The 26,577-nt window shown below is 52.8% G+C and overlaps 1 protein-coding gene across 4 annotated transcripts in view; it reads left to right on the top strand.

Annotated features, from left to right (window-relative positions):
• Positions 1 to 26,045, top strand: part of NFATC2 (nuclear factor of activated T cells 2) — a 158,415-nt gene extending 132,370 nt beyond the window's left edge. For 2 of the 4 annotated variants that reach the window (XM_035025417.1, XM_035025414.1), the window contains exon 10: positions 21,807 to 26,045. In XM_035025417.1, coding sequence (XP_034881308.1) covers positions 21,807 to 21,862 — 56 coding nt within the window. In that variant the 3' untranslated portion in view covers positions 21,863 to 26,045. Of the gene's footprint in view, positions 1 to 14,731; positions 14,820 to 21,806 lie in introns of all 4 variants that reach the window. The other 2 variants (XM_035025415.1, XM_035025416.1) reach the window with 2 other exon arrangements.
• The last annotated feature ends 532 nt before the right edge of the window (positions 26,046 to 26,577 follow it).

Here is a 26,577-nt window from a genome sequence, read left to right as displayed (position 1 = left end):
GGACACCCCCACGTGGATGCCCCACGGGATCCGATGCCCACCCCTCCCTGTCCCTGTCTCCCCTGTCTGTATGGCTGCCTAGGAAATGTGGGGGTGTGGCCTTCAGCAAGTTATTTAATACCTGTGACCGCAACTTCCCCATTTGTAAAGGGGGGATCATAACAGTGCTTTGGATTTACATGACGGACACGTGGCCAGTGCCTGTAATGGGCAGCCACGGTAGGCACTTGGCAGGGAGTACCTGGCGCCTCATCGTCTCCCCTGTCACCATCCTCATCTGTCCAGAGCCAAGGAATGGCCCATCCCTACATCTGGGATATGCCAGCCCTTTGTTAACATCCTCTCGTCCGTTCCGGGTTGAAGTCATCTGCTCAGACACCGCAGGGAGCCTCGTCTCGGGGCCCCCGGCTCGGCCGCCAGACCCGCCCCCTCCCTGAGTGAGGGGCGCGGGTGTGGGTTGCCGTCTTGTCCTCACTAGCAGGCCACCAGAAGCAACTCATGTGCCTATTAATAAGACACAGTTCCCAAAGAGGGTGCCGAGCAGCTGAGACAGGAGTTGAGGGGAGACCTCTTCCTGTTTGTGTTTTTAGACTTACGGATTTTTTTCTTCTTCTTTGCTAGCTGCATGTATTCCTTAAGAAAATTGCAAAGAAAAAAAGAAAGGGAACACAGTTCAGGTCTGAGAAAGGATCCTACAGGCTCGTACAAAAAACGGGGGTTTCGAAATGGAAAGCTGTTAGTTCTGCTTACAGGTGCATCTCACCATTTGGATGTGAAGTTGTCCCTCTTGTCCACCCCTCTCAGCTTTGAGTGGAGGATGCCATGTGCCTGTGCCGAGACTTTCTTTCCTCTGAACCATACCATACCATACCATGGTCTCTGCCTGGAATGCCATCCCCTCCCTCTTGTGCCTTCTGGAGTCTGGCCAGCATTTTGAGGCTCTGCCCAGCTCTCTCCTCTCTGCAGCGGGGAGGGGTTCTCCTCCTCCAAGTCCTGGAGACACGCACGGCCCCTGGCAGATGCTGTTCATCACTATACCTCTCAGGGGTTTCTGTTTTTTTCTTCCTGGCTCAAGTCCAAGTCTCTGCGTGGGAAGGACTATCATCTCTGACTTGTCTGTACCCAGAGCTTCCCCTGGGATGGCTTTGCACATAGTAGGTCCTTGGCAACATTTGCTCATGCCCCCATATGCTCCAAGCCTCAACGCAGCTCCCTGCAGGTAAGATGTAGGGAATTGAATGAATATCTGAGAACAGAATGGACATCATGTGCTGCCTGGCTTTTAAATGATGTAAAACTGTTCATCCTAAAATAACAGTAATACTTATTTTTAATAATAATAATAGTAGCTAATACTTCGATGGCACTCATTGCGTGCCAGACACTCTGCTAAGACCTTACTGTACTAACTCATCTAACCCTCACAACAGCTCATGAGGCAAGTACTATTATTACTCCCATTTCACTTTATTATTTTTTAAAGATTTAATTTATTTGACAGAGAGAGAGACACAGTGAGAGTGGGAACACAAACGGGGGAGTGGCAGGCTTCCCACGGAGCAGGGAGCCCGATGCGGGGCTCCATCCCAGGACCCTGGGGTCACGACCTGAGCCGAAGGCAGACGCTTAACGACTGAGCCACCCAGGCGCCCCTATTACTCCCATTTTAGAGGTGAGGAAACTGTAGCCCAGAAAGGTTAGGTGACTGACCAAGGTCACACAGACGGTGAGTAACTGTCTAAGTCGTTCTTTCTCTGTTTTTGAGGCAAGATGCTACATCTTTTTTTTTTTTTAAAGATTTTATTTATTTATTTGAGACAGAGAGAATGAGAGAGAGAGAGCACATGAGAGGGGGGAGGGTCAGAGGCAGAAGCAGGCTCCCTGCTGAGCAGGGAGCCCGATGCGGGACTCGATCCCGGGACTCCAGGATCATGACCTGAGCCGAAGGCAGTCGCCTAACCAACTGAGCCACCTAGGCGCCCAAGATGCTACATCTTTCCATGGGAGTTCAGGCGTGGAAATAAACAGCCCTGTGACACCTGCTAGCAAGGTTCGATAGTGCCTTAAAGCAGGGGACAGATCGTGTCCCAGTCCCAGAATCAGGCCTCATCAGGACAGCTTTGGAACCTTGAGCTGTGAGCTTTTCAAAGAGGCCTGAGAGATGGTTTGAGAGACTCGCGGTGAGGGGTGCGGGGGGTGGGGGGGGGGAGGATAAATCCAAAGACAGAGCTGCAAAGCGGTAGTGAGGAATGTTTAACAGAACGCCCATAAACGAAAGATGTCGGCAGTCCCCTCCAGCCTTCACAGCAGTGTGTTCACGGTACTCAGTGTGGGTGATGGGGGCATGTCCGTTGTCTGGCACGCCAGGGCCTGGCGCTTCCCGCAGCGGCCTGGTGCCTTGGCCTTGAACGTCCCGCAGGGACTGTGCACGCGCGGGGAGGCGGCGGCCCGGCGGTGGGCTCCCTCCCAGCGCCGCGCTGCGCGGGCCTCCCGGCGTCCGACCGGCCTGGCAGAGGCCGCGGGGCCCACGAGAACATCGATTTCTCGCCCGCAGCCAGCCGCGCGGCCCGGCGCCGGGCCATCCTGCGGCTGTTGTGACAGCAGAACCCGGTGCCATGGAAACGATTGTGCAAGGCCCGCAGGCTGCCTGGAGAGAGCGGGTGCGCAGTAGCCTCGGCGGGCCCTCCCGCGCCCCGTGATTCTGTTGTGCTTGGCCGGGGCCGGCGCTGGGCTCCGCGGCGCTCCTTCTGCAGGGAGACCCGCGATCCCCTTCCCTGGCCCAGCTGGCCCGCACGCTCCTCTTCTCTCCGCCGGGGCCTGCTCGCCCGCTCCCGGCTCCTCCCGCAGATAGCGGGTCCCCGGGGCCCGGCTGGCCGAGAGCGAGGTGGCCGCGGACGCCCGGAGTGGGCATCCGAGCTGGCCTGGGCTTCCCTCTGTAAACAGCACGGTGTTTGCATCCCGGGGCTGGGCAGGGCTCTCCTCCCGCTGCGGTTCCAGGCGATTCTGGGGGGGCGGAAAGCAGAAACCAGCCCTGTGTTCTCCAGGCTGCCAAGCTTCTGAGAAGTTCATGCCTCAGCCCAGGAACTGGAACCCCCTTCTCCTGCCGACCCCCGGGGGCCCCTTTCAGAGGCAGGTACCAGCTCCCCCACCCTGGCTAGCTTCCTGTTTCACTGTGATCGGAGAGAAGGTTCTAGGGATGGTCTCCTGCCCCATCTGCAATTGCCATCCCTTTACTCAGCGGCCCATCCCCTAACCCAACTCCAACTGTTGGGTGCGCAAGGCCCGGGCCTCACCCCAGGATGGTCTCTTGGCACTTGACTGTGGCCAGAACCACCCTGGAAAGAGCTTCCTAATTTCACACTCTAGCTTACAGCCCTGGAGCCCTTGCTGCTCTAAGGGGGTTGTTGGCTTTTCAGGGGCCCCTCTGTGTGGCCGGTGTTGGCAGAGGGACAGACGTAAAGCACTCTGTTTAAAGTCATTCTTGCTGAGGTGGGAATGCCTGATACGATCCGGGCCCCCTCCTGGGCGAGCTTCACATTTCCAGGAGGGGCTCATTCACGCCAGCAGGTCTCTTAAGGAGAAATGGGACGGGGTGTTTTCATGTGGAGGTTGGCACCTCCAGTTTCTATTTTGGAATGTTTGGCGTCCTGGCCCAAACTGCTTGCCCTTGAGTCTGTTCCAGTCAACACTTCTGCTGAGTGCCTACTGTGTACCAAGCAGAAAACAAGTCCGAGGGTATCGGCTTAGTAACTTGTACTGTGGTTCGTAGTAAGGCGAGTGTAGGGGTGTGTGTGTGTGCACATGGGTGTGCATGGGCTCACAACTGCGCATGCCAAGGAACAGCCCAGGAGCCTGTATGGGCAAGAGAAAGCGGTTGGCCCAGTCCGGTTCTCCTTGGACTTTGGGGTTAACTCTGATCATTTTAGGCCCAAACAGAAAGCTCTGTCTTTACCATTAAACCGAGGCTTGTGGGCGAGGCAAGAGTGCAGGGTAGGGCGGTGTCCAGTTTGCGCCCTGGCGTCACCGCCCACATTGAAATCCTGGCTCGGCCACCTCCTGGCTCTGTAACTCTGAGCGAGTCCCTTCAGCTCTCTGAGCCTGGGTTTACTGACCTACACAGTGGGAATGTAATAACATCTACTCGTGGGGCCTTGTGAACGCTGACTGGTCAGCGCATGTAGATGTCGTAGGACAGGACCTGGCAGCCACCAGTCACCAGTGACTGACACCCGTGACCAGCCAGGTCAACTGACAGGTGCTGGACGAATGAGGGGAGGTCCCCGGGCTGTGGATCTTGCAGCCTAAGGGAGAGTTGGGATAATACGTACGACAGAAGTGTGCTGTAGGTGGTGAGACAGGCCATGAAGGAACAGGGCTTCGAGACACAATAGGAAGGCCTCTCGGAGGAGGCGGCATTCTCCTGCCCCAGGTGTGCTCGTGGCCCTTCCCCATGCCCTGAAGGGGCGCTGCTTCCTGCTGCTCTCTGAGCACGAGGTCATGTGGGAGGCAGCAGGGAACGGGGCTCATCTGTCTTCCTTGTTCTTTGGCTCTATTCTCTACCCCCTCGCCCTTCGTCCCTTGCCCCCTTCCCTCCCCCACCTCCTTCCTTCTCTGCCTCTCCCCCTTTCCTTCCTTCCCTCCTTCCTTTAAGTACCAAATTGCTTCTTTACTTATATGTAAGATATAAACACAACAATACAAATATTGTGTCCCTGCCCTGAGTTTAAAGAAAAAGAACATAACCACTGCCTCGTAGCTCTTTTGTCTTTAAAAATTTTGTAATTTGCACACCTTTCATTTAGGTTTCTCAACAAGATGGCTCTTTAAGAAACTTTTCTCTGATTTTCACTGTCACAGTGAAAAACGAGTAATTTCCAACCCAATGCTCAGATTCTCACTTGTCTCCTAAGTGCCCTATTTTCTCTCTTTGTTTTTTTACGGCTTGCTTGACTCTGGATCCAAGGCAGGGCCCACACGTTGTGGTTGTTTGACGTGTGTCTTTGCCTCTTTCCTCTGCTCATGTCGCTGTGCCCTTTCCCCCCTTTGCTGTCATCAAGTTCGTTCGAGAAGCCAGGTGGTTCGCACATCGGCTGCTTCCGCAGATCGAAGCCCCACGTGCCTCTGACGTGTTGTTCCGTCCCCAGTATTTCCTGCAAGTCAGTAGCGAGACCAGGGGCAGGATCAGATTCAGCTTGCTGTTTTGGGAGAGACCACCTCACGAGACGCAGTGTGTTCCTCCCTGTGTCTTTCCTGCAGGGCTCACAGCCAGGGGTGTATCCTCTTCACCCCCCTGCCCCCGCCTTCGAGTCATCGCTGTCCTCAGTTCTGTGTCTGGCACTTCCTTTTCTTTCTAATGTTTCCACCTGTTTGATTCTCCATACAGTACATTTAGTTTTGCCTGCTTGTGAAGGTTATGTCAGTGGAATCGTTCTGTAAGAAGTTCTCCGCAACTCGCTTCTCCCCTCAACCCTGAGATTCAGATGTTGTCATTTCGGGAGCCGACATGCTTTCCTTTTCTCTGCCGTGTAGTATTCCATCGCAGAGCTCCTGCATCCACCACCCCCCCCGCCCCGGGAGACCTTTGGCCGTTTCCAGATTTCTCCCCTTTGCTTGCTATAGACAGTGACTTCTGGAATACTCTTTCTCTGTCTCCTGGCACACACACAGGAGTTTCTGTCAGGCTGTGCCACCAGCTGGAAGTGCCAGGTCACTGGGCGTTCACAGGCGCCATGTTAGTAGACAATACCAAATTGTCTTCCCAAGTGGTTGTACCAGTTTGTACTCCCACCAGTAGGACAGAAGTGATGGCCCGGCTCCACATCCTGCCAACATTTGGTATGGGAAGATTTGTAAGTGGTTTTGTGTAGCTGGTATGTGTGGGGAAATGATACCTTTTGATGAGCAGAAGTGTCTAATGTAAATTTATTTTCCGAAAGGTGTGAACTTTTTTGAGCATAGTTTGAGGTGGCGCTACCCCAAATGTGTCATTGGACCAGGAGCTTATTAGAAATGCAAATTCCAGACCTGATAAATCAGAAACACCAGCGTGGGGCCCAGCACTTTGCTCTTTACAGGCCCTCCGGGTGATTCTGATGCTCCTCGAGTCTGAAGGACGGGTTTAAGAAACGTTTTCCCACCCGATGACTTAACCTCTCCTATATCGCGTTCCAATATGTCATAGTCTTTCCACCCTGAAGTTTGTAATGATTTTGTGTCCAGTATAAGGTAAGGTTCCCGTTTCATTGTTTTCCGTATGGATAACTAGTGGGCCCAGACCATCTGTTGAGAAGTCCATGCTATCCCCACGGGCCCGTGATCCAGCGGTGGTGTGAATATCATTTCCATGTAAGCCTGGGCTTCCTCCTGGTCTCTCGGCTTCGTTCCATAGATGAGTTTGTCTGTCCCTGGCGATGGTTCTTCACTATAGCTGCTTTGGAGATGGTCTTGGTTTCTGGGAGGGTTCAGTTCTCCAGAAGTGTCTCTGCTATTTGGGGACCTTTGCTTGTCCGTGGACATGGTAGAGTCAGCTCGTCAGGCTCCACAGAATGGCACTGAATCTTTACATTGACTTCAGATCACTGAATCTCTAGCTCAAACAGGAAAAAACAGACATTGTACAGTATTATATTTATGTGGAGTTTTTCTAGAACCTGCTCAAGGTCATCCTTCAGAACAGGAGGAAAGAGAGAGCCACCTCACACAAGGGTTCGCGGTCATTCCTAGCCACTGACCCTAGCCCGTGGGCTGGGATGAGCCTCATGAGCTCACGATGGCCGGGCCACCTGCCTCCCCCCGCAGAGTTTGGCAGCTTCAGTGGATGCGAGCTGAGGGTCAGGAAGATGGAGGGCTTCAGTTGGAAAGGCTGGCTGTCTCATACCGAAGAGTCTCTGGTTTCCTGTGGATCTGCGACTCTTAAAACCTGCCTCCTGCAAAGGTCTTTTCATGGGCACTTTCTAGCCACATCCCAGTTGGTCCTTGGAGAGGGAAGTGGGCCCCGTGAAACTTTGGAGCCAGGATTTCACTAGCTAGAGGGAGCAGGTGGGTGACCGCACGACCAAAGCTCAGAGGCCTTGGCTTCTCCCTGTGACAGCAACCCGTGATGTGTCACTACCTCTCCTGGGATCTGCTCTAAGGGACAAGCATTATAGCACTCCGTGTTTGGCCATGGTGAAGTCAGCACTGGGTTTGCCGGTACTCAGAGCCAGAGTTTATTCATCCATTGTTTCCTTCTTTCATTTAATCATTCCTCCAACAGCTATTTATTGTCACTACTGGGAACACTGCATGAATGAAAAGCTCAAAGGCCCTGCCCTCATTGAGCTCACAGTCTGAATGATAGAACCAAGTAGAGCTAAATGCTGTAAAAAAAAAAAAAAAAAAAGGCAAAGCAAGGGGAGCAGGAATAGAGAGTGGTGGGAACAGAGGCCTGCTGTTCTAGTAACAGGAAGTATCCCAGAAGAGGAGACGTTTGGCAGAGAGCTCAATGAGACAGCCTTATAAATATCTAGGGAAAGAGCATCCTAGGTAGAGAGAACAGCAAGTGCAAAGGCCCTGGGGTGTAAGTATGCTTGCTGTGTTAAAGTGTGGGAAGGTGGGCTGGGGGGATCAGAAGAGGATCAGAGGAATGTGAGGAAGAGAAGTGTATTCTCTTTGATCTTAAAGGTGTGGACTTTCCCGGGCCAAGGAGGATCCCTAGGTCCCGGGAGTGGGTTAGTGCTAGCTGGAGAAAGTCCATCAAAGTGGAACCCAGTGGGTGTCCACAGTACCCCGGCTCCCGCTGTGAATAGCTGCGGTCTGGCAGCCACTCACCTATCACCCTCTAGGATCACCTGGATGTCCCCATCAAGCCCCTGACCAGGGAGGCTAAGATGGTTAAACTTTCTTTGGAGAAGGGGTGCCTTCTGTGCTCTGCAGATGGCCAGAACCCAAAGCCAGAATCAGATCGATGGCATGGGAATGTGTGAGTTCCATGAGGTCCAGAAACACAGGTTGCTGGTGGTTTTGTGGGATGTGGGCTTAAACTTTCCTCTTTTGCTGGAGAATGTCATCAACAAGAGCCAGCCGGGATGCCTTCCATCGTTGCTGGGGGAAGCTACCAACTCTTTCTGAGCCCCGGGCCTCAGCTCTGGTTTCAGTCTTGTGATGTCCTCGTACCTTGTCACTTTTTAGACATGCGCCCTACACTTGGCATTGCAGTCCCCAGGTCCCTCTTTGCTTCTTAAATCTCATCCCCCCCCCCCCCAGCTTGACTAGAGTGAATGACATGGTTAGCTCATGCCATTTTCCCTCAAATACTACCCGAGTGATTTTTACCGTGTAACCCTGTTAAAAGTTAGGGGATCCCAGGGACCAGTCTTTGCTCAGCATTGCCTTCGAAGAAGCAGGTTCTGGCTGCCGGATGATAACTGCAGAAGAATTCCCAACTTGGCTGCGAGCTGAGCCGTCCTCCCCATCTGCTGGTGACATGCCCTCCTCCCACTTAGCACCTTGGCTTCCGACTCAGAACCCGAGCCTCCGAAGTGCCATGTTTACTCATCCCGAGAGCTGGGGACAGTTTGGTGCCGCGTGCCGTTTTTCTCGTAAGCTCCGAGGTCTTGCTGGTAAGCTGTCTGGGCGGCCGGGTGCTGTGCGGGCCCGATGCCTGGGCCGGCTTCCGGAGGCCTCTGGTTTGCAGCGCGTGGGTGACTCACAGGGCTGCTCTGCATGTCGCCGGCCCGCTGCAGCCAGCGCGTGGTGCAGGGTGGCCCTGGAGGGGCCCCTCTCGGCAGGATGTGAAAGCGCATTTCTGAGAGCACGGCCGACCTCAGACCCACCCACTCTGAAAATGCAGAAATAGCTGCCAGGGTGAAAGTGCTTTGGTGTAAGAGGGTGGCTGTCCAATCGGCTCAGTCTGTTAACCAGATGCTCTCTGCGCGGTGGGCGAATATGTACCAACACCCGGAGTTAGACGCTTTCAGGGAGCGCGGCATTGTGGCCACTGGGTGCAGAACACAGCGTCCTTCTGGGTGACATGTTCTTATGCCCATTCTCTGGATGAGGAAGCGGAGCCTCGGGGAGTGACCCTCAGTGCCTGCAGAGTGCCCGTCATGTGCCGACTCCTTGAATCCCTCCGCCATTGTCAGGAATGGTCTCTGTCCACCTTTTACAGGGGAGGTGCGGAGAGTGCCGGGGCCTGCCTTCGGGCCGTGGCAGGATGTGGCAGGCTGGGATCTGGACCCACAATTTGGGCCCCCAGCAGTGTGTCTCCCTGCGAGTCTGCCCTGGGGTGCGGGCCCCCGTCCACGGCGCTCAGCCCCTGCACTGAGCGGTCTGTGGCCCCCGCCCTCAGAGGCTTCTCCGAGGCTGCATGTGTGCCGTCCAGAGGGGCTCTGGGCTGGGGGACCCAGGCAGCAGCTGAGGCTGGGTGTAGACAGAGAAGTAGCATCCTGCTGCATGGAGCGAGGAGAGGGGGCCTTCCGGGCCCGGAGCCAGACTGCATGAGGTGTGGTGGTAGTGGGAACGCTGGGGCCATGACAGCAGCATCTGCTCCTCATTCACATCCTGCCACGGACCACCCTGTGACCTTGGACAGCCCTTTAACCTTGGCTGCTTTGCTGCGGATGCCTGCCATGTGAGCATAAGTGGAGATAGAGAGAGGAAGGTGCTCTGGCAGAACAGTGCTTGTGGGCCTACCTTAGCTCAGGCTGCCATGAATTTTCCTCCCCGTTTGAGGCTGGAAGTCCGAGATCAGGGTGCCAGGGCCGTTGGGTTCTGGCGAGCGCCCTCTTGAGATGGGCGCCTTCTTGCTGTGTTGGCCATGGCAGAGAGAACGAGTATACAAGCTCTCTGCTGTCTCTTCAGATGAGGACACTAATCTCATCGTGCGGGTCCCACCCTGACGACCTCATCAACTCTGATCACCCCCCAAAGGCCCCATCTCCAGACACCATCACACTGGGGTGTAGGGCTTCAACATAGCCATTTTGGGGGGCACAATTTAGTTCATGGCTGGGCCTGGAGGTGAAATGTTTGATCGAGGGGATGAGTCAGGCGTTGGGACTCTGTCTGCATGTATCTTAGGGACACCTGGTGTAAAGTCACACACACAGTCCTTGCCGGTCCCTTGGACAGCCTTTGAGTTGAGACCTTTAGGACTGGGTTTGGTCCCTGCTCAGACCTGGTAAAAATTTCTTTGCAAGAAGCTAGTAGCTTTTTTGAGCCTGGAAGGAGTGGGCTGGGTGGCCCAGGGGCCCTGATTTATCTTGTTCTCACCCACTACACAGGCCGTTGGCTGAACCAGGAAGGTGGAAGGTTCTTGGCCCTGCACTTGCCCTCTCCCTCCCCGAGGCAGGTGGGCTGCCAGGGCTTGCCGAGTGAACCGGGGGCCAGGCCTACACCCTCAGGAGGCAAGTCTTACGCCAACCCAAGCTAGAGGGAGGCGGACATGGTTGAAATCTTTTGGGGGGATTTTAAGACAAAATGCGCAAGACGGGAACGGTATCATGGAAGGGAGTGTGAAGTGGTAGGAGGCCTCCTTACAGGACCATGGGCTTGTGTTGGGCTTTGGAAATGTGTGGATGCGTTGGGAAGGTGTTCTTCTGGGGGATGGATTGTGCTCTGAGCTGGTCAGGGTAGACGTGGGAGGATACAGAATGATCTGGAAGGTGGGGTGGAGACTGAGCTGGAAGAGTCAACTAAATACCCAGTGAGTCCTTTCCAAGTGGCAAGGACCATGCTGGTTTTTGAAGGCAGGGTCTCATGAACCTGGCCGGGGGTTTCAGGCCAGCTCCCGAGAGGCCACAAGGAAGTTTGGTGCCATTCTGTGACATGAGGAAAGTGGCCCGGGAGGGAGGTGCTTCCTACTGCCCCAGGCTTCCCTCTGTTAGCCCCCCTCCCCAGCCTCCATCCCATCTCTCACCCGTAAGCAAGGAGAAATACACTCCAGGGTCTTCGCATAAGCCTTTGGTTAGTTCCTTCCACCCCCAAAGAGAAAAATGGCTTCCCAAACAATTAGGTATTTATTTTATCATCTCATTTGCGGTCCCAGGCTGATTTGTGGGTTTGGATTGCTGTTTCTTTCCTGAATCTCAACTGGATGGAGTAACAAGTGCTTTTCTTTAGCTTCTGTTTTGGCCAACAACTCATTTTGCAGTGCTTGCTTTGTGGCTGATGCCTCTCAGCAGAGGTTTGGGGTCAAGGCCATGATGAAATAGCAGAAGGACAAGGAAGCAAGCCGTGGTTTGTTTAGAAGGCTTTCCTGCCTGTGGTTGCTACCTTAGAAGCCGTGTGGTTGCTCGCGAGGAGAGGTGCAATGTAGCTGCTTGAAATCAGAAGTAATTCTGCTGAATTGGAGAAAAGGACTGGGCCGAAGGGGCAAACCCAGCTCAGGTCTGAGTTTCTACAGTCAGTTTGTCCTTCCTCGTAGGGCAGCTTAGCCGAGAGAAAGTCCAAGTTGTTTTTCTCTAGACTGTAAACTGATGTGGAACCCTGGAAAAAGTAGAAAATGGGTAGGATGATAGTCATTTCTACTGTGGTTGAGAGGGACATCGGTGTTTTCATTGTAGGACCATCAAACTGAACGCCCCTTGGACCAGTCTCTAATTCCTGTTGGCTCCCCTGACAACAGATGCCATCTGATTCCACCCCACTTAGGGATGCATACCTGTGCTTTCAGGAGATTGGATGCTAGTTGTAGGATTTGTCAAGGTGACAGATTCTTGGGTCTGTGTTTTTGCACTTTATCTGTTGATACCATGTGCTTGCATGTTAATTATTAGTGTTGATTAATCAGTGAAGCACTTCCAACCCCTAGCCTCAATGATCATCTAACCCACAGCACCAGTGGAATGATTCACCGATTTGTGCCTAGTGTTGTAAAAATGCAACATCATTGTGTCGGTCTTTATCCGTAGCCTCATGAAAGACCACAAAGTGGGGCAATGATTCTAGGACCAGAGGCCCCTCTCCTTGGCCTTGGGAGGGTTTGTGGATATTACCCAGGTAACTCTAAGCATGGCCTTCTCTCTTGCCGTCCCCTCCATATTACTAACAACTGGCCAGAACAGTCATACTGATCAAAGGAACCGACTTCCTTTTGAGCCATGTAGGGAAACAGAGTCCTATTCTTGGGTATTGGAGAGCATGGTTAGGCCAGGTCTCCATCTCCTTTCACATCCTCACCTCTCACTCTCCCGGCTTTCTTCTTTAGGGGACCCTATTATGGAGTTTATAAATACCTATGAATAAGTCAGACAGAACACCTTATTTAATCCACACAGCAGCCTTGCCAGGGAGGCATTCTTATCCCCATTCTGTGGCTCCGCGAGAGGCCCTGAGAACGACACAGATGTCCCTACCCGATTGCTTTTGTTCCAGAGGCTCCTGCATTTTAATTCAGCTCCCAGGGCAGCCTGACCATCTTCCGAATGTAGGGAGCCTGGAGCTGGGGCCTTATCAAGCTCCGCCCAGTGCAGGGGGCTGGTCCTGGCCAAGTTGCTTCATCTTTCTGTGCCTCAGTAACCTGACCTAAGCAATGGGCATCCCACCACCAATCCCCAGAGATGGCGTGGGAGTTAAAGCACCTGGATAGCTGTCTTCAGGACAGAACAGCTGACCGGGGCGGCTGCAGGGGCCGGGGTGTGTGGCTGGGTCTTGAGCGGAGTTCGGGGTCTTAGTTGAACGGAAACAGGCCCTTCCTCTCCTCTTGGCACCTCCGTCTTCCCACCAAGAAACAGACAATTAAAGAGTGAAACTTCATGACTAAACAGGAAGTTGCACCTCAGAAGGCCACAGACAAACCAGTTAGTCTGATGCTTTATAAATTCTCTGAACACTCTTGACGAGGAGCACAGAATGGAGACAGAGCCGGGCTGGCTTTCTGGGCACTGGCTGGCTGGTCTTAAGGGCATGGTCCCCGGGGTTCCCCCTAGATTTGGCTCACTGCTCCAAGCATGTGACCTTGGACCTGTACATGACCCCCGAAGCCTCCTCAGGGCGATTTGAATGGCTGTAGGTGGACAGAGGGAACACATCCTGGCCCTGAGGGCACCTTGGACCTGGTTTTTCCGGGAGTAACCACTGAGCCGATTGCTGTCCCTTGGAGGCCAACAGGCCCACCTGCTGTTGGGCAGAGACCAGGGGTCCCAGCACAGGGCCAGGGAGACAGGGGAGGGGCCAATGCAGTGACCGAGACAGGAGGCAGTAGAGGCTGCTGGTTTCCGGATATATTTTAAGGGTAAATCCAGAAGCATTTGCATATGGAGGGAAGTGGGCTGTGACCAAGATTGGCCTGAACAACCGGAAGAAGGGAGCCGGTTTCCTATGGTGGGAACAGGTGGTACAGGGCTACTGTTTAGGGGGGCCGTGGCGGGGGGAGCAAGGACTTCAGCCGTGTTCAGTTTGAGATGCCCAGTGGGCAGTTAGATGTCTGAGTCTGAAGTTCAAGGGTGAGGTCTGGGGCTGAAAACATTAGTTTGTCAGGATACAGGTGGTATTTTTAAGGCCCCGGGGGAACGGTCTGATAGTGCCTTGTGCTCTTGGGTTTAGAATAAGCCCGTGTGGAGTAGAGAGAGGGAAGTAGAGTGAGGAAGCTGCTATAGGGCAACAGGCATCCGGAATTTGGGGGAGTGGGCCTTTTTGCTTCAGGAGATGGCCTGAAATGCATGGTCCAAGCTGTGTTTGCAAAGGAGGAGAGGTGAGCTGATTGTTTTGTCCTGAGCCTAACCCCAGCCAAACCACGCTTTTTGGAACCCAGCGCTGGGGAGTTCAGGCCTGTAATTGCACAGGCTGGAAAGCTGGAAAGCTCTCACGCTGCAGTGTTCTCCGCCTTGAAGGGGACATTTCAGGGAGTCCGTGCTTTCCTTCAAGAGCATCCTGGTTTACCTACCGATGCTGATAAAGCTGCATCTAGTAAAAGTTGGATCACTCCCTGTAAGAAATGAATCCCAGGAATGGTTTCTAATTTCAGGCCCTCAAAATGGACCCTGGCCTTTGACTTTGGCCATTTAAAGGGGATCGTGAGAACAAGTGGTTTGAAAACTTTGACATGATATGGCTGGAGAGGGGAGCGTGTGGCTATTGAACTTGAAGAGAAAACGTGACCTAAGACAATGGCTTGTAATGTAGACTGCTCACGAGTCCTTTTTAAGGGCCTTCAGTGCTCGGACTGGGTAGGAGCTATAAAAACAGTAACTTTCTCTCTTCGTCGGTCTCATGAATTTGCATGCGCACTGAGGTTATAGCACATGTAAGAAGGTAACAGGGTTCAAATTCAGCATATATAAAAGCCTGAAGCAGGATGACTTTTGGGTAGATTTTTCATGAAATGCTGATTTTTCTCTGACTGCAGAAGCTAGCATTGTAAAATGTTCTCTCTTTGGTTGGCCCTGATTTGCAGCTCCAGGACATATAGGCGGCAGGGCTGTTTCCCGTAGCTTAGAAAAAAAGAAAACCCACCAAAACCTTGCTGATGCACTTTGAGCTCAGAGACCCTCATTTCTTTGCACCAAGTCCCTCCTCTCAGGGACCGTTAACACTGGTTTGGGGTTAATTCTGGCACAGTTGTTAAGGTGATACAGAATGTGGGCTTAAACTCCAGCCAGAGGGTTCAGTTCTGTCCTGGGTTCTGAGTGGCCCTCGGCTAAGGGATGATACTCATTAAATGGATGATGTTAACGTGAATTGGAAGCATAATAGAGGTCAAAGGTGATTTTTTTTTTTTCTTCTCAAAAATGGTTTTGCAAATCTTTTTCAGAGCTGATAGACACACACCTTAGCTGGATACAAAACATATTATGAAACAGAATGACTGTGATCTTTGATCCGAGAAATCAAAGTTAAAGGTAATTGACATCTTCTGCTTCTCCTTTTGTTTTCCAGCTGTGTGTTTCCTTAACTTGAATTACTTGTAGTAGAAGAAAACTTTTCCAACCGTCCTCACAGACACCACTTCCTGCTCTTAAGGGCTGGACCCCACCGCTCTGTAAGGGGACATCCCTGGGGGACATCCCTGAGACTGGGAGGTTAGAGCATCAAGGTTGGGGTGGGGAGGTGGGGATGAGGCTCTGGAAATTTGCATGTTCTCCCAGAGGTCCCCCCTCCCAGGAAGAGCGCAGCTAGGTCACGTTCCTACATTTGAAAAGTCCTGCTCTGCAGTGGACCAGCTCCCTTTTGGTTTTGTGCAACTTTGCTCGGTGTATACGGTTAAGTAAGACTCTGCTGGAGGTGGGGCGCTCTGCACTGGGGAATGAGAGAAGGCAGGCAGAGCAGGAGAGCTGGGAAGCTACTCTTGAAGTCCGCTGTGCTTGGTTCAGGGTAGAGCTGGCTTTCCCATCGAGCTCAGCAGTGCCCCTGAGCTAGCCTCAAGCATTAGACCTCCCTCCATGGACTCTGGATTCTGGATTCTGGGCCTGCAGACAAGAGCCCGGGAGCTACGGCAGACTCCACAGCGCAGGGCTCAGGAGGCACCTGTGGGTCAGCGAGGCTTTGGCTCTTCTGCACCTCAATTCCCGGAGCCTCTGACGTTCTGCTTAGAATCCACGCTCGCAGTGGCCCAAGTGTGGTGAGCCCTCCCCCGAAGTCAGCCAGTGGTCTGGGGTGGGGGTGGGGGGCGGTTAGAGGCCTCCTGACCTCTCCCCGGCTCCCTGGGCTATGGCTTTTAAATGGCCCCTTTGTCAGAGAAAGGGGGCTCATTCCATCAAGGCCAGGCCCAGTGTGTTCGCATCACACTGGTGAATTTTAGGGCATTTGCAGAGGCCCTGGGCGGGGAATCCCAGAATCACGTTGCCCAGAGGGTGGGCTCTGCAGAGATCCCAACCCTTCCCGGGAGCAGCACGAAAGGGGCCGTGGGGAAGGGGGTGCAGCTCTGGCACCTTCTCCAACAGGGACTATCGGACACTGTCCACAAAAGCAACGCTACCCTGAGCACATTTGCGGGACACCAGGTGCCAGACTCCCTCCCCACGAGTCAGGGTGACAAAACAAGCAGCTGAGATGTCCGTGCGGAGACTATAAGCCACTTAACCAAAGTCCTTAAGGGCCTTTTGAATGTGCTTCTCCCCTCCCTGGTATTAGCACTTGGCTTACAGGGGGCCTGGGACCTTCGGCAAGCTGGCTCGGTGTCTTCAGGGCCCCAGGGGGATTTACCAACTTGTAATTCGCAGACCCCACCCACGCTTTGGGCTTCAGGCCTGGCAAGGTTGGGTTTTTTTGTCTTTTTCACTGAGCCTCTAACGTCTGGCCTGGCCCCTGTAGAAAGTTCTTCACTGTTCCCAAGTGCCCCTAGAGCAGGCAGCAATGGCTGCAAAGTTGCTTAGCAAGCAAGAAGCAGAGCCCTGGGAGAGTTTTGTTCTCAGAGGACAGATCATTTCAGTTTTGATACTGAAGCCACAGGAGAAGGCCCAAGGCCACCAGGCACCTTTCCTTCTTAGCCCCTTTCCACATGCCAGTGAGGAAAACAGGCCTGGTGCTCACTCTTGGCGGTCCGAGCAGCTCTCCCCACAAGCAGCTGGGACAAGAGGCGGCAGTACCCAGGGCCCACTCCCGTGCTTTCTGGTCCAGCCTTCTCGCCCCAAGCCTGTGGGATGGGATGGGATGGGATGGGATGGGCTGGAGGAGAAGGGCAGTGGGGACGGGGGGGGAGCTGCACCCCTCCTGGCTTTAGCCTCTTTGGCCTTAGAGGATGCAGGCTGCCCCGTTCCCATCCAAGCTTGAGGAGTGTCTTTCTGGCTGTGGCCTCTGTGGCTGGCCCCAGACTCTCATGGGCACTCACATGATCTAACCAGATTTTAGAAAACATGCTTGAGGTTTGGGAGAGAAGTAGGATGGGGTCTGTCCACTCCTTCCTGTTGTTGCTTTCTTGGGGGATGAAGTTTCAAAGTTAGCACTTAAGGGGGAAAGGCCTAGAGTGAAAATGACTCTTAACAGACTTTTAACTTGCACCTACCATAGATCCGTGTGGTTTTCTCTATGCAACTCTGAGCAGCCATTCTTCCGCAAGGTGAAGCTTGAGAACCTCTGAGCTCAGCTGAAAGAAGGCAGTCAGCATGCAAGTGTCTGGCCCTTCAAGTGAATCAGAAAATTCCTAGGGCAGAGTGGGATGCTAACAGAAACCCAGGTTTTTAGAAATAAACACCTAGAATTGTTTGATGAACCCCACTCGTAGGAGGCATTGACCGCTGCAGTTGCCATGCCCCAAAAGTAGGTGAAGAAAAACACTGCTTTCCCGTTCATCTCTGCCCTTGGTATAGACTAGGGCTTGGTACACGAAGTCTCAGGCCATTTGGTAATTGGTCTGTTCACATCTGGCCCCCTGGCCTGGTATGGTCAAATAAAGTTTTATTGGCACACGGCCATGCCCACTGGCTCCCATGCGGTCTGTGGTGGCTTTCACAACAGCAGAGCTGAGGAGTTGAGTGAGGGGCCGTCTAGCCCATAGTGCTGGAAATATTTTTATCTGGCCCTTTGTAGAAAAAACCTTGGTGATCCCTCATGTATTCTTTTTATGCCTACAGCCATGTATTAGCATAGTTATATTTTTGTTATGCTACCAGTTTGATTTTTTGGAGTTTTAAAGAGAAAAATGTATAATTGTAATAATATTTATATCTGTCAATCTTTTCCTTTCTGGTTTCAGCCTCAGGTGTCAGGCTTAGAAATCACCCTGAGGTGGGACCCACATTCATCAGTGTTTTCAGCACAGTGCCTCGCTCTAAGGGTGATAAAAGGTCAGGGGTTCTTGTGGTAGAGTCAACACCATTGGCCTCAATTGTGTTCTGAGAAAGTGATACTTGGTGACCGCCTTAACCGCTCAGCACATGGCCTTCTCCACTGTTAACTTAGCAGAGGCTGTCCTTACCTTTTCTGGACACGCACACAAGGCACTGAGGACCCCAGGGCCACGGAGGAAAGGTGATGACTACTGAACTTAATAGCACAGTCTCTTTATCAATTGTGTAGCCATATAGTGTTCAGGTTAATATATGGGCCCTGAGTTCAAATCCTGATCCCGTCACCTGGTATGGCTGGTGACTGCCTATCTCCATCTATAAAACAAGGATTGTATTACTAGGTTTGGTATAAGAAAAACTTAGCGTTTATTACAGTGCTTGGAGCATGGTTAGCCTTCATTAAATATGAATGGCTTATATTCTTTTGTAGAGAAAAGGCTCCAGACAAGTAATAGACTGGCAACCCACTTGTCGATTGGGTGACAGAGGAAAATACACTCCCCCAAACCAAGTGACGTAGGCTGATGGTGTGGGATCCCTGTGGGGGGCTGAGACGCATGCATTAGCCACCTGCTGTGTGCATGGTGCTATGCATAGCGCCACAGGGATACGGGTAACTCAAATAACCTGGTCCAGGAGTTTGCAAGCAAAGCATTTCGAGAATTCAATATTCGCTTTTGGAGGGAGTGAGGGCCCGAGGGTGAGAGTGGGAGATGGCTTCCAGGAACAGGTGGCATTGGAACAGGGCAGGAGGGAAGTCAGGGTTGGGACAAGGAGAGGGGCTATTCGGAGAAATGCACATGGCCCAGTTTGAGAAGAGGTGGGAAGAAAGATACAGAGGTTGACATAGGATAGATGCTCCAAACGTTTACTGAATGAATGGAAGTCGAGGGCTGACCCACAACCCGGCACTCAGACCTCAATCAGAGCTAGGACCTGAGGCTACTTAACCCCTTGCTGAGCTTCCTTTTTCTCATTAAGTGTCAACGAGCATGTCCTAGGTCCTGAGGCCCTATTTAAAAGCTGAGGATTCAGTGGGGAATAAGAACATAACCAAAGCACTAGCTGGTCAATTGCAGGAACCAGTGACTGGAGAAGACAGAGGGAGAGTGTGACTGGGTGGGGCTGGGGTTTGCACTGCAGAGCACCCAGGCAGCCTTCCTGGAGGAGGGGGAGCAGAGCCTTGAGTGAAGGAGTGAGGAGAAAGGCATTAGAGGTGGTGGGGGAGGCAGCCAGGGCAGAGGCCTAGTGGGGTGCAGGTGAAAGCCCACGTGGCCAGCCAGCGGTGGGAGATGAGGGTGCAGGGAGCTCAGACCAGCTTGCAGGGCCTCGAAGAGAGCAAGTGGGGCCCAGAGCAGAGTTTTTGCATCAGGGACACCTTAAGAGGGGCAGAGCGAGGGAGTGAGACCAAAGCCCGAGAATGAGGTGCTACAGGGCTGAGTCTGGAGTCCCTCTTCCCCCTAAAGGACAGAAGCTAGGGCAAGACCAAGGGTGGGGTTCCATGGTGGGCCCCAGGGAATTGACTCAGAAGGCAGGGTGGCCTCGCTTACTCTTCCAATAGCTTTGGCTGTGAAGGGGAGACCTCCTACAGGCAGGACCCCGAGCTCTGGAGGAAGCGCTGGAGCAGAGACCCTCCAAGCTCCCAGACCCGTGGGGCTGCACTGCCCTGGCAGCTGCCCAGCTGGCTCTTCTGCTGTCGAACTCTCTCTCCTTGGTCACAGCCAGGGGAGCATGCTCTGAGGTTTCAGCAAGCGAAGGTTCCTCTACCCAGAGAGGTTTCTGCGGGGTTCGAGGCCTCCCCTGGGGGCCTGAGTGCGCAGCCGCCTCCCCGCCCCCCACCCCCAACCACATGAAGGGCTGAGTACAGTGTCCAGAGCTTTTCCAGATGCCACTATTAGCTTCGACCCAGAGGTCGCTTTCAGAGAGCAGGAGGGGAAGGCCGCGTGGGCCTGCTGGCCGCGGCTCCTACCTTCCGTCCCCTCCCCGGCCCCGGCCTCTGCCTTCTGAGAAGGGAAACGAGCCTTCAGTGAGGGCTGGGGTGTCCACATGGCTGCCTCCCAGGTAGCTGTAGAAAGCCGGGGCGATGGAAAGTTTCCCGTTAGGATCGACTCCTCTGGTTTCCTAGATTGAGAAAACAGGAAGCCCTTCAGAATCCGGGCTTTGAAAAGCTCCATGTGAAGCCACGCTGCTCCCCCCTCCCCCCCGCAAACCCTGGCATTCGGCTTTCCCTGCTGCCTCCCTGCCCGCCGCACAAAGGCCTCGCGGTGGACCAGGCCCTGGGCGGGGGTGGCGGGGGGAGGGGGTGTGGGGGTGGGGTGCCCCAGGGCGGGTCTTAGGGCAGCCCTTCTTCCTGGGGTTCCTGCCTGAGGGCCCCTTGGAGTCAGCTAGGCTGGTGCCTGGTATACAGTAAGTGCCCAATGGATGTCGGTCCGCTGACTATGACTTCATCCTGGGAGTTGCTCCTGATGGACGCCCTCACACAGGCGGCCGTGCTCCTAGACGCACCCACCCCTTGGCACGTCGAAGGCGAGTATCGAAGGCGCCCCATGCTGCGAACGGCTGCCCTATGCCAGCCTTGTCTTCTCCGGGCTCCTCCGCACCCCTGGAAGCACGGGGACCGTTGTATGCACGGTTTACAGATGGGGAGGCTGAGGCAAGGGCCAGCAGCAAGCGAGGAGGCGGTAGAGGGGGGACTCGAACCCTGGCCAGCGGGCTCCGGCGCCCCAACTGCCCCTCGTGTCGGAACCACCCAGAGCGGTGCTTGGCGGGTGTCCGGCGCGGAGCCCTCGGGCACAGTCGCACCAGAGCCTGGCGCTCGCGGCCCCGCAGGCCACAGCCACTGAGCACCGTTTCCCGGCGGGCACGAGGAGCTTGCACGGACCTCAGTGGCGCCCAGGGACCGAACGGGACACACGCTTGTTTCCTCCTCCACGAGGTGGAAGGCACGAGGCCCAGGGAGGTAAAGTCACGGCGCCCTTGGAGCGAGCGGGCCGAGGAGCAGACGCGCCGCCTGCTCTAAGGCCACTGGCGTTTGTGCTCCTCCCCCTGGGGGGCTGGGGGGCTCCCTCCCGCGGGGGTTTCTGGGAAAAGCACACTGGACCTCGGAGGGCTCGGCTTGAACATGGGGAGAGTTTGAGATGAGCACATCTCAATAGTTAGAGATGGAAAGGCAAGGCAAAGATGAAACACCCAGTATGAGGAGGCTGGGGCAGGACAGTGGGAGAACTTGGGAGACCTTCCGTGGCACCCAGAAGGGGTCTCCCTCCTCTCCTGCCCCTGGGACCAGTCAACCCCATCCCATGCACAAACCGGGGTGGATACACACCTTAGGGCGGGTGTGCCCCTCTGCCTCGGGTCTGGGCTGCCACCGAGAGCAACTTCTACCAAGAAAGCCGAAGGAAACCTTTGTGCCCCCCCCCCCCCCCCCCCCCCCCAAAGACCTCACCGCCTTGCTTACAGGGACCACGGCCCTGGATAAGGGGCCAAGATGGGAGAAGACAGCCAGCTTCTTGATGCCAGGGGCTGGCATCCCATTCCTGGTTCCCTGCTAGGAATTACACGGTCCTTCTGGGGGAGGGGATGGCCGAATTTTCCAGACCCCCTCGAAGGACATTTTCCACTTCTGAAGTCTCACAGTGTGATCCTTCACTAGTGTGTGGGGGGAATTCCTGGTTGTGCTGAGAGAGATTTTGTCTACACTGATGGCTAGTCTTTGAGGTATTCCCATGTGCTCTTTTGAAAGGTCCCTCTTCTGAGAACTGTACGCTCTGTGGGTCAACTATGGTTGAGTCATGTAGTAGGTATTTTCGGGATGCTATAATAGTGGAAGGAGTTTGGTAGCAGAGAGAGCATCCTTAGCACCTGCCCTCTGGCCCAGCGCTGTTTCTGCCACGATTTTTAAAGTTACCTTCACAAACACCTCTAGCACAAAATAGTCTCATCCAGAAAAGAGAGCAGAGGAAGACATTTCGTAGAACAAGAGCGTGTTTTACAAGACAGCCCCATTGTTTAGGTTCTAGAAAGCTAAGCTGATCTGTGTTGTTGGTGCCCGCTCACTCGCCCCTTCTCTCTCTCTCTTTCTCTTTCTCTGTTCTTTTGTAGTTAATGAAATTATCAGGAAGGAGTTTTCAGGACCTCCCGCCAGAAATCAGACGTAGAAGATGCCATTAGCAAGACACCTTCCGTATCTGACCCCTTGGAGCCTTCCACTGCCCTCACCTTCTGTTTCCTTTACTGTACATCTCCTGGCCCGGAGGCCACGCGCGGGACAAGGTCCTGGCAGAAAGCTGACTCTCGATTAAGGAGCTCGCCACCTCTCTGTGTAAACACCAGAGAGAACACTCTGCCTTTTGATTTTTGTTTTAAATCCCAGAGAGCATCTCGGTTGACTTTCCTGGTGTCCCATCCAAAAACCTTAAGTGCCTGCTGACCAAACACACAAGACAGCACGCTGGATCGGCCCTGAGAACGGAGTGACCAGAGCTTGGGGCGTGGGCTGGGCTGGGGGATGGAAGATGTGGGCCCCTGTGATTAAACCCCAGCCCTGCGTTCATTTTTCCAGGTCACAGATACAGCTCCTGTACCTTTTGAAGGAAAGGAGTTTTCAAACAGAGCCACCCAAGGAACGTGACCCGAGCGAGCCTGGCTTCCGGGCTGAAGAAAAAAAACCCAGAAGCCGGACCGTCCTCCTTAGGGACCACCTAGTCCCGGCCACGGTCAGGCCACAGCTCCCGCCTTATTGGTCAGTTTTCTCATTCTGAAGCAAGACTGTCTGGCCCACACAAGATGACCCGTTAAAACTCAGCGTTAAGTTATGACATGTGTCCACATTTGTTATTTTTGTCTCCGCTTCAAAAAGCCGGCCCAAGGCAGCTGGAGAGGGGGAAGCTCTCTGGGCCCGCTGCTCTCCACCCCTGCAGGGAGCGGCGGGACTGGGGCAGGGACCCCAGGCTGCGGCGTGAGCACCCGGCCGCTGCAGGCCTGCAACCCAATGGCTTTCGGCTAGTCTCGCTTGCTTGCTTCCTCGCGGCCGGCGCACTTTCCCATCAACTGGTGAAGAAGAATCTCAAGCATGTGCATTGAATTTTGAGAAGGAATCCTGGAAGAGCTACAGCAACCAAAGGAAAAAAAGAAACCACGTAAACAGCGCAGGTGTTTTTGTGAAGTGGGAAACGAGGCGATCGATGGGCAGGCCTAAGTGTTTCTCTAAGTGGGTTCCCCCACGACAAGGGTTAAACTCCCTCTCTGGCCTAGACTCCGAGTGGGACAACAAGCTCAGGCTTTGGCCCTAAAGTTGTGATTTTTGTTTGTTTGTTTTTAACCTGAACCCATTTTAAGCGCCCCTCCGTCCCAAAAGACGTGTCTGCATTAACTGCTTCATCCGCCTCGAAGAGAACCTACCCACGCGCCTGCCTCCGTTGGAAGGAGCTCTGCCCAGACCGGCCGTATGGTGGTTTTCTGCCCAGGTGTCTCTACTGTGCACACCGAGTCCTCAAGAGTCTTCCTCCTCTGGTGCAGTTTCTGCAAACACCTAAAACTCTCAAAGGTCTCGGCTGGGGAGTTTTCCGTCACACAGATGTGTTCCTGTTGGCCTTTATTGTGGACACCCTGGGACAAGCCAGAGATTCATTTTCAGCCATTTAGTTTCTTCCCCCAGTAATCCACACAGGATGTAAATATTCCTGGCCCTCTTCGAAAGGCTCTTCGTAGGGATTTCTCAGTCAACTCTGCTAGGTAGAAGCCGAGGAAGAGAATCATGGCCGTTAAGGGCTCGCTGTGGGTTTTCTGAGTCCTGGCTTCCTTGACAAGGTGACCCAGAGGTTAAATCTTCCCCACAGCTTGGCCAGGAGCCTGAGGCTTGGCGGCTATGGCCCGGAGGGTCTGGTGCTCCAGAGAGTGGGAGAGAAAGCCCAGGGTGTGACCTTTCAGTGGAGACCTAGCATTTAGCTTCCCCAACAACTGGGGACCTCTCTTCAAGCCCAAAGTTTGGCAAAATGCTCTTCTCTACAACATGCCAGTGAGAGCTTGACTACTGCTGCAGAGCTTCTGGGATGTGAAATTCTCCCTCATTAGTAAAAAGATTCCTTGTACCAGCAGCTTTACCTAAAGGATTTTCTCTCCAGCAAAATTGACTTCACGGGGGGAAGAGTTAAAGTGTTTGGTTAGTGATCTGTTCTCACTTGACTGGCTGGGAACCTTAACCTTTTTTTTTTTTTTTTTTTTTGCACATGAGGGAATTTGGCCTTTCCTCAGTTATCTGAATGTTTTACCCAAGTGCCTTCCTGCTATTGTAGCAAAGTCTCTCTGCTTCGTTGTGCCTGGATGGGGAGAACAAGGGCTAACGTGTTTTCCATCGATCTTCCATCTCTGTCAGGGCAAAGGGCCTCCCGCTAGGTTCAGACTCCTGTACGTACGTGTGTGTGTGTGTGTGTGTGTGTGTGTAACGCACACGCGAGCTTTTTCTAAGACCTCCTAGCTGGATATTAGAGGAAGCACTTTCATAAACAACTATACCAAATAACAAAGGAAAGAGAAACCAAAGCATTAGTTTTGAGACCGAAACAGGCGAGAGAATGTGTATTAGGAACGGACAGCGATCAAGAAAGTTTGGTCCGTAACAAATGCCAGGAGGCAATTTTGCCAAGAGGAATTGCTCATGAAATATTTTCAGTCTGGGAAGAGGCAATAAGATCCTCTGAGAGAAGGAGAAAAATAAGGATGTCTAAGTGGTAAAGATGTGTGTGTGTTGCACGTGATCGAAGGATCTCAGGTCGAGGTTTGCACTTGCTACATCCAAGGTAAATATGTAGCACGACCAACAGGAATCTGCCCGTGTTGCTGAATGTAGTAGATCTCCCAAGTCTGCAAGTCTTCCCGTATTGTACAAAAATACTGCTGCTTGATAATATATAAGAGCGATCCAAATTAGCAGGTTATTAAATTTTATTTTCTTATCTGTATGTTTATGCTTTTTATCTGTCCTGAAAATATCACACCCCACCCCCTGTTAGAATTAGAAACTATTTATAAATGGTTGAAATCTTTTTCAAGTGTTTCTTTTTACATATGTTGTTGATTTTTCCCCCCTAAGGGAAATGATGTATTCTTGAAATTGTGTGATTCATGCTAGCAAAAAAACAAAACAAACGAAAACCAAACCAAAAGAAAAACCAAAAACCCACCTCCGAGTCTGTCAGCCACCTGAGTCTTAGAAGAGAGCGTCTCTGGAGACAGAGGGATGGTTTTGTGGAAGAAGGAACGCTCTCATGGTTGCTTAAGAGGACATGGACTTCAGCTCTGAGCCTTCGTCTGGTCACAGAGGAGAATTGTAAAGTGTTGAGATCCCCCAAAGCAGTAGCCTAGGAGGTGATTTTGATTTAAAAACAAAACTGCCTGTGTTGTAATGGGATTCTGGAAGAGTTCATGTTCCCGTTCATAGAACCCTCAGTGCAGGCTCATGTTTACAGAGCTGACCAAATCCTGGTAGATAACCCCTCGTACACATTATTCAAAGGACCTGCAGAGTTTTCCAGCAGAGACGCACCCTAGATGAATCGGGTTGATTTCTTCTAGAAGCTGGGAAACACTGATGTGGCCTTTCTTGTTTACATCCAGGAGCCAAGACGTCGGTCTCTGGAAGCCAGCCTTGGCCAGTGTGGGAGCGGTCACATTTAGACAGATTGGAAGCTGATGTGTTCTGGTTGTCACTTGGAAATAAAGGGAAGGCTGAATGTGTTTATTTTCATGTCAAACACTTTCCAAGTGCTTTCTATTGTTTGGAATTCAAAGTCTGTCAGAGGTCCGCTTAACAGTTTTGTTCGCGTTTACAAGAGGCATGGGGGTTGTGACGTTCTTGACAAGCTGGGGTAAACTTTCCCGCACCCATTTTTTGGAGGGATAACCCTTTAGCAGGTACCCAACACCTCCTAACCTCCCTCAGAGATGGTCCCTAAGCAAGCCCCTCTGAAAAGGAGATGGGGTGCTGGGAAAAAGACACTGAACACTCGGCCTTGATGCATCTTGATGCAGACCAAACACCTGCCTGGCTCAGGGTTTGGATGCACTGGATGCATTGGATGCAAAGCCGTGTCCAGCAGAGCAGGTCCTTTCAGCATCGTGATTGGCGTAAGCAGACAGAGGCTGTGGTTAGGACAAGCTTAGCATCCCGAGCATCTTGTCAAAGAACCTTACTCCCTTTGCCTCTGCAGCCCTCACAGGGGAGAAAATGTTGACAATGCCCTAATGAGTTCTCCAACGAATAGAATGTTCTCCAACAGGGTGGTGCTGGAAGGCTTAGGTTTTGAAAATCTTGACTGTTAAAGAAGTTTGAATACATCACATTCCTATGCAAAATGTTTTTAATCTCCAGTTTAATGTAGTTTATTTTTGCTATATGTAAAGTATTTTTATACGGCTTGTATCATGATAGTTTAGCAATAAAACAGTTGAAAGAAAGCAGTGGCTACCTTGTATCTTTTCTTGTCTAGAGAGGCTGCTCAAATTTCCCCTTGACAGCTTGAGTTCATATAAGCAGCTTTGGTGTGGGTACATATACCCTGAATGCCTTCAATCCTCGCCTCAGTCCTAGGAGGTAGACACTCTCCGTTTCATATCTAACATTAGGGCTCAGAAGCCACTTGCCCCAAGCGACAGAGCCACGAGGTCATCCTGGATTTGTCCGTTTCTCTCCCTCTCCCATCATAAATGCTCTGCTATAATCGGTCTCTACACCTGTTTAGAAGCAGCATCTACGTCCAGATTTAGAATGTCCACCTTGGGCCAGCTCATGGAAGCTTTCAGAGCATTCAGAGCCAGCTGGGTTGAGCTGGTCACTTGAAAGGAAAAGCAGTTCTTTGCCTGAACATTTTACACA

This window comes from Mirounga leonina, unplaced genomic scaffold (assembly GCF_011800145.1).
Source record: "Mirounga leonina isolate KUSES-001 unplaced genomic scaffold, KU_Mleo_1.0 Mir_195, whole genome shotgun sequence".
NCBI lineage: Eukaryota > Metazoa > Chordata > Mammalia > Carnivora > Phocidae > Mirounga > Mirounga leonina.
This window is presented reverse-complemented; position numbering and strand designations above follow the sequence as displayed.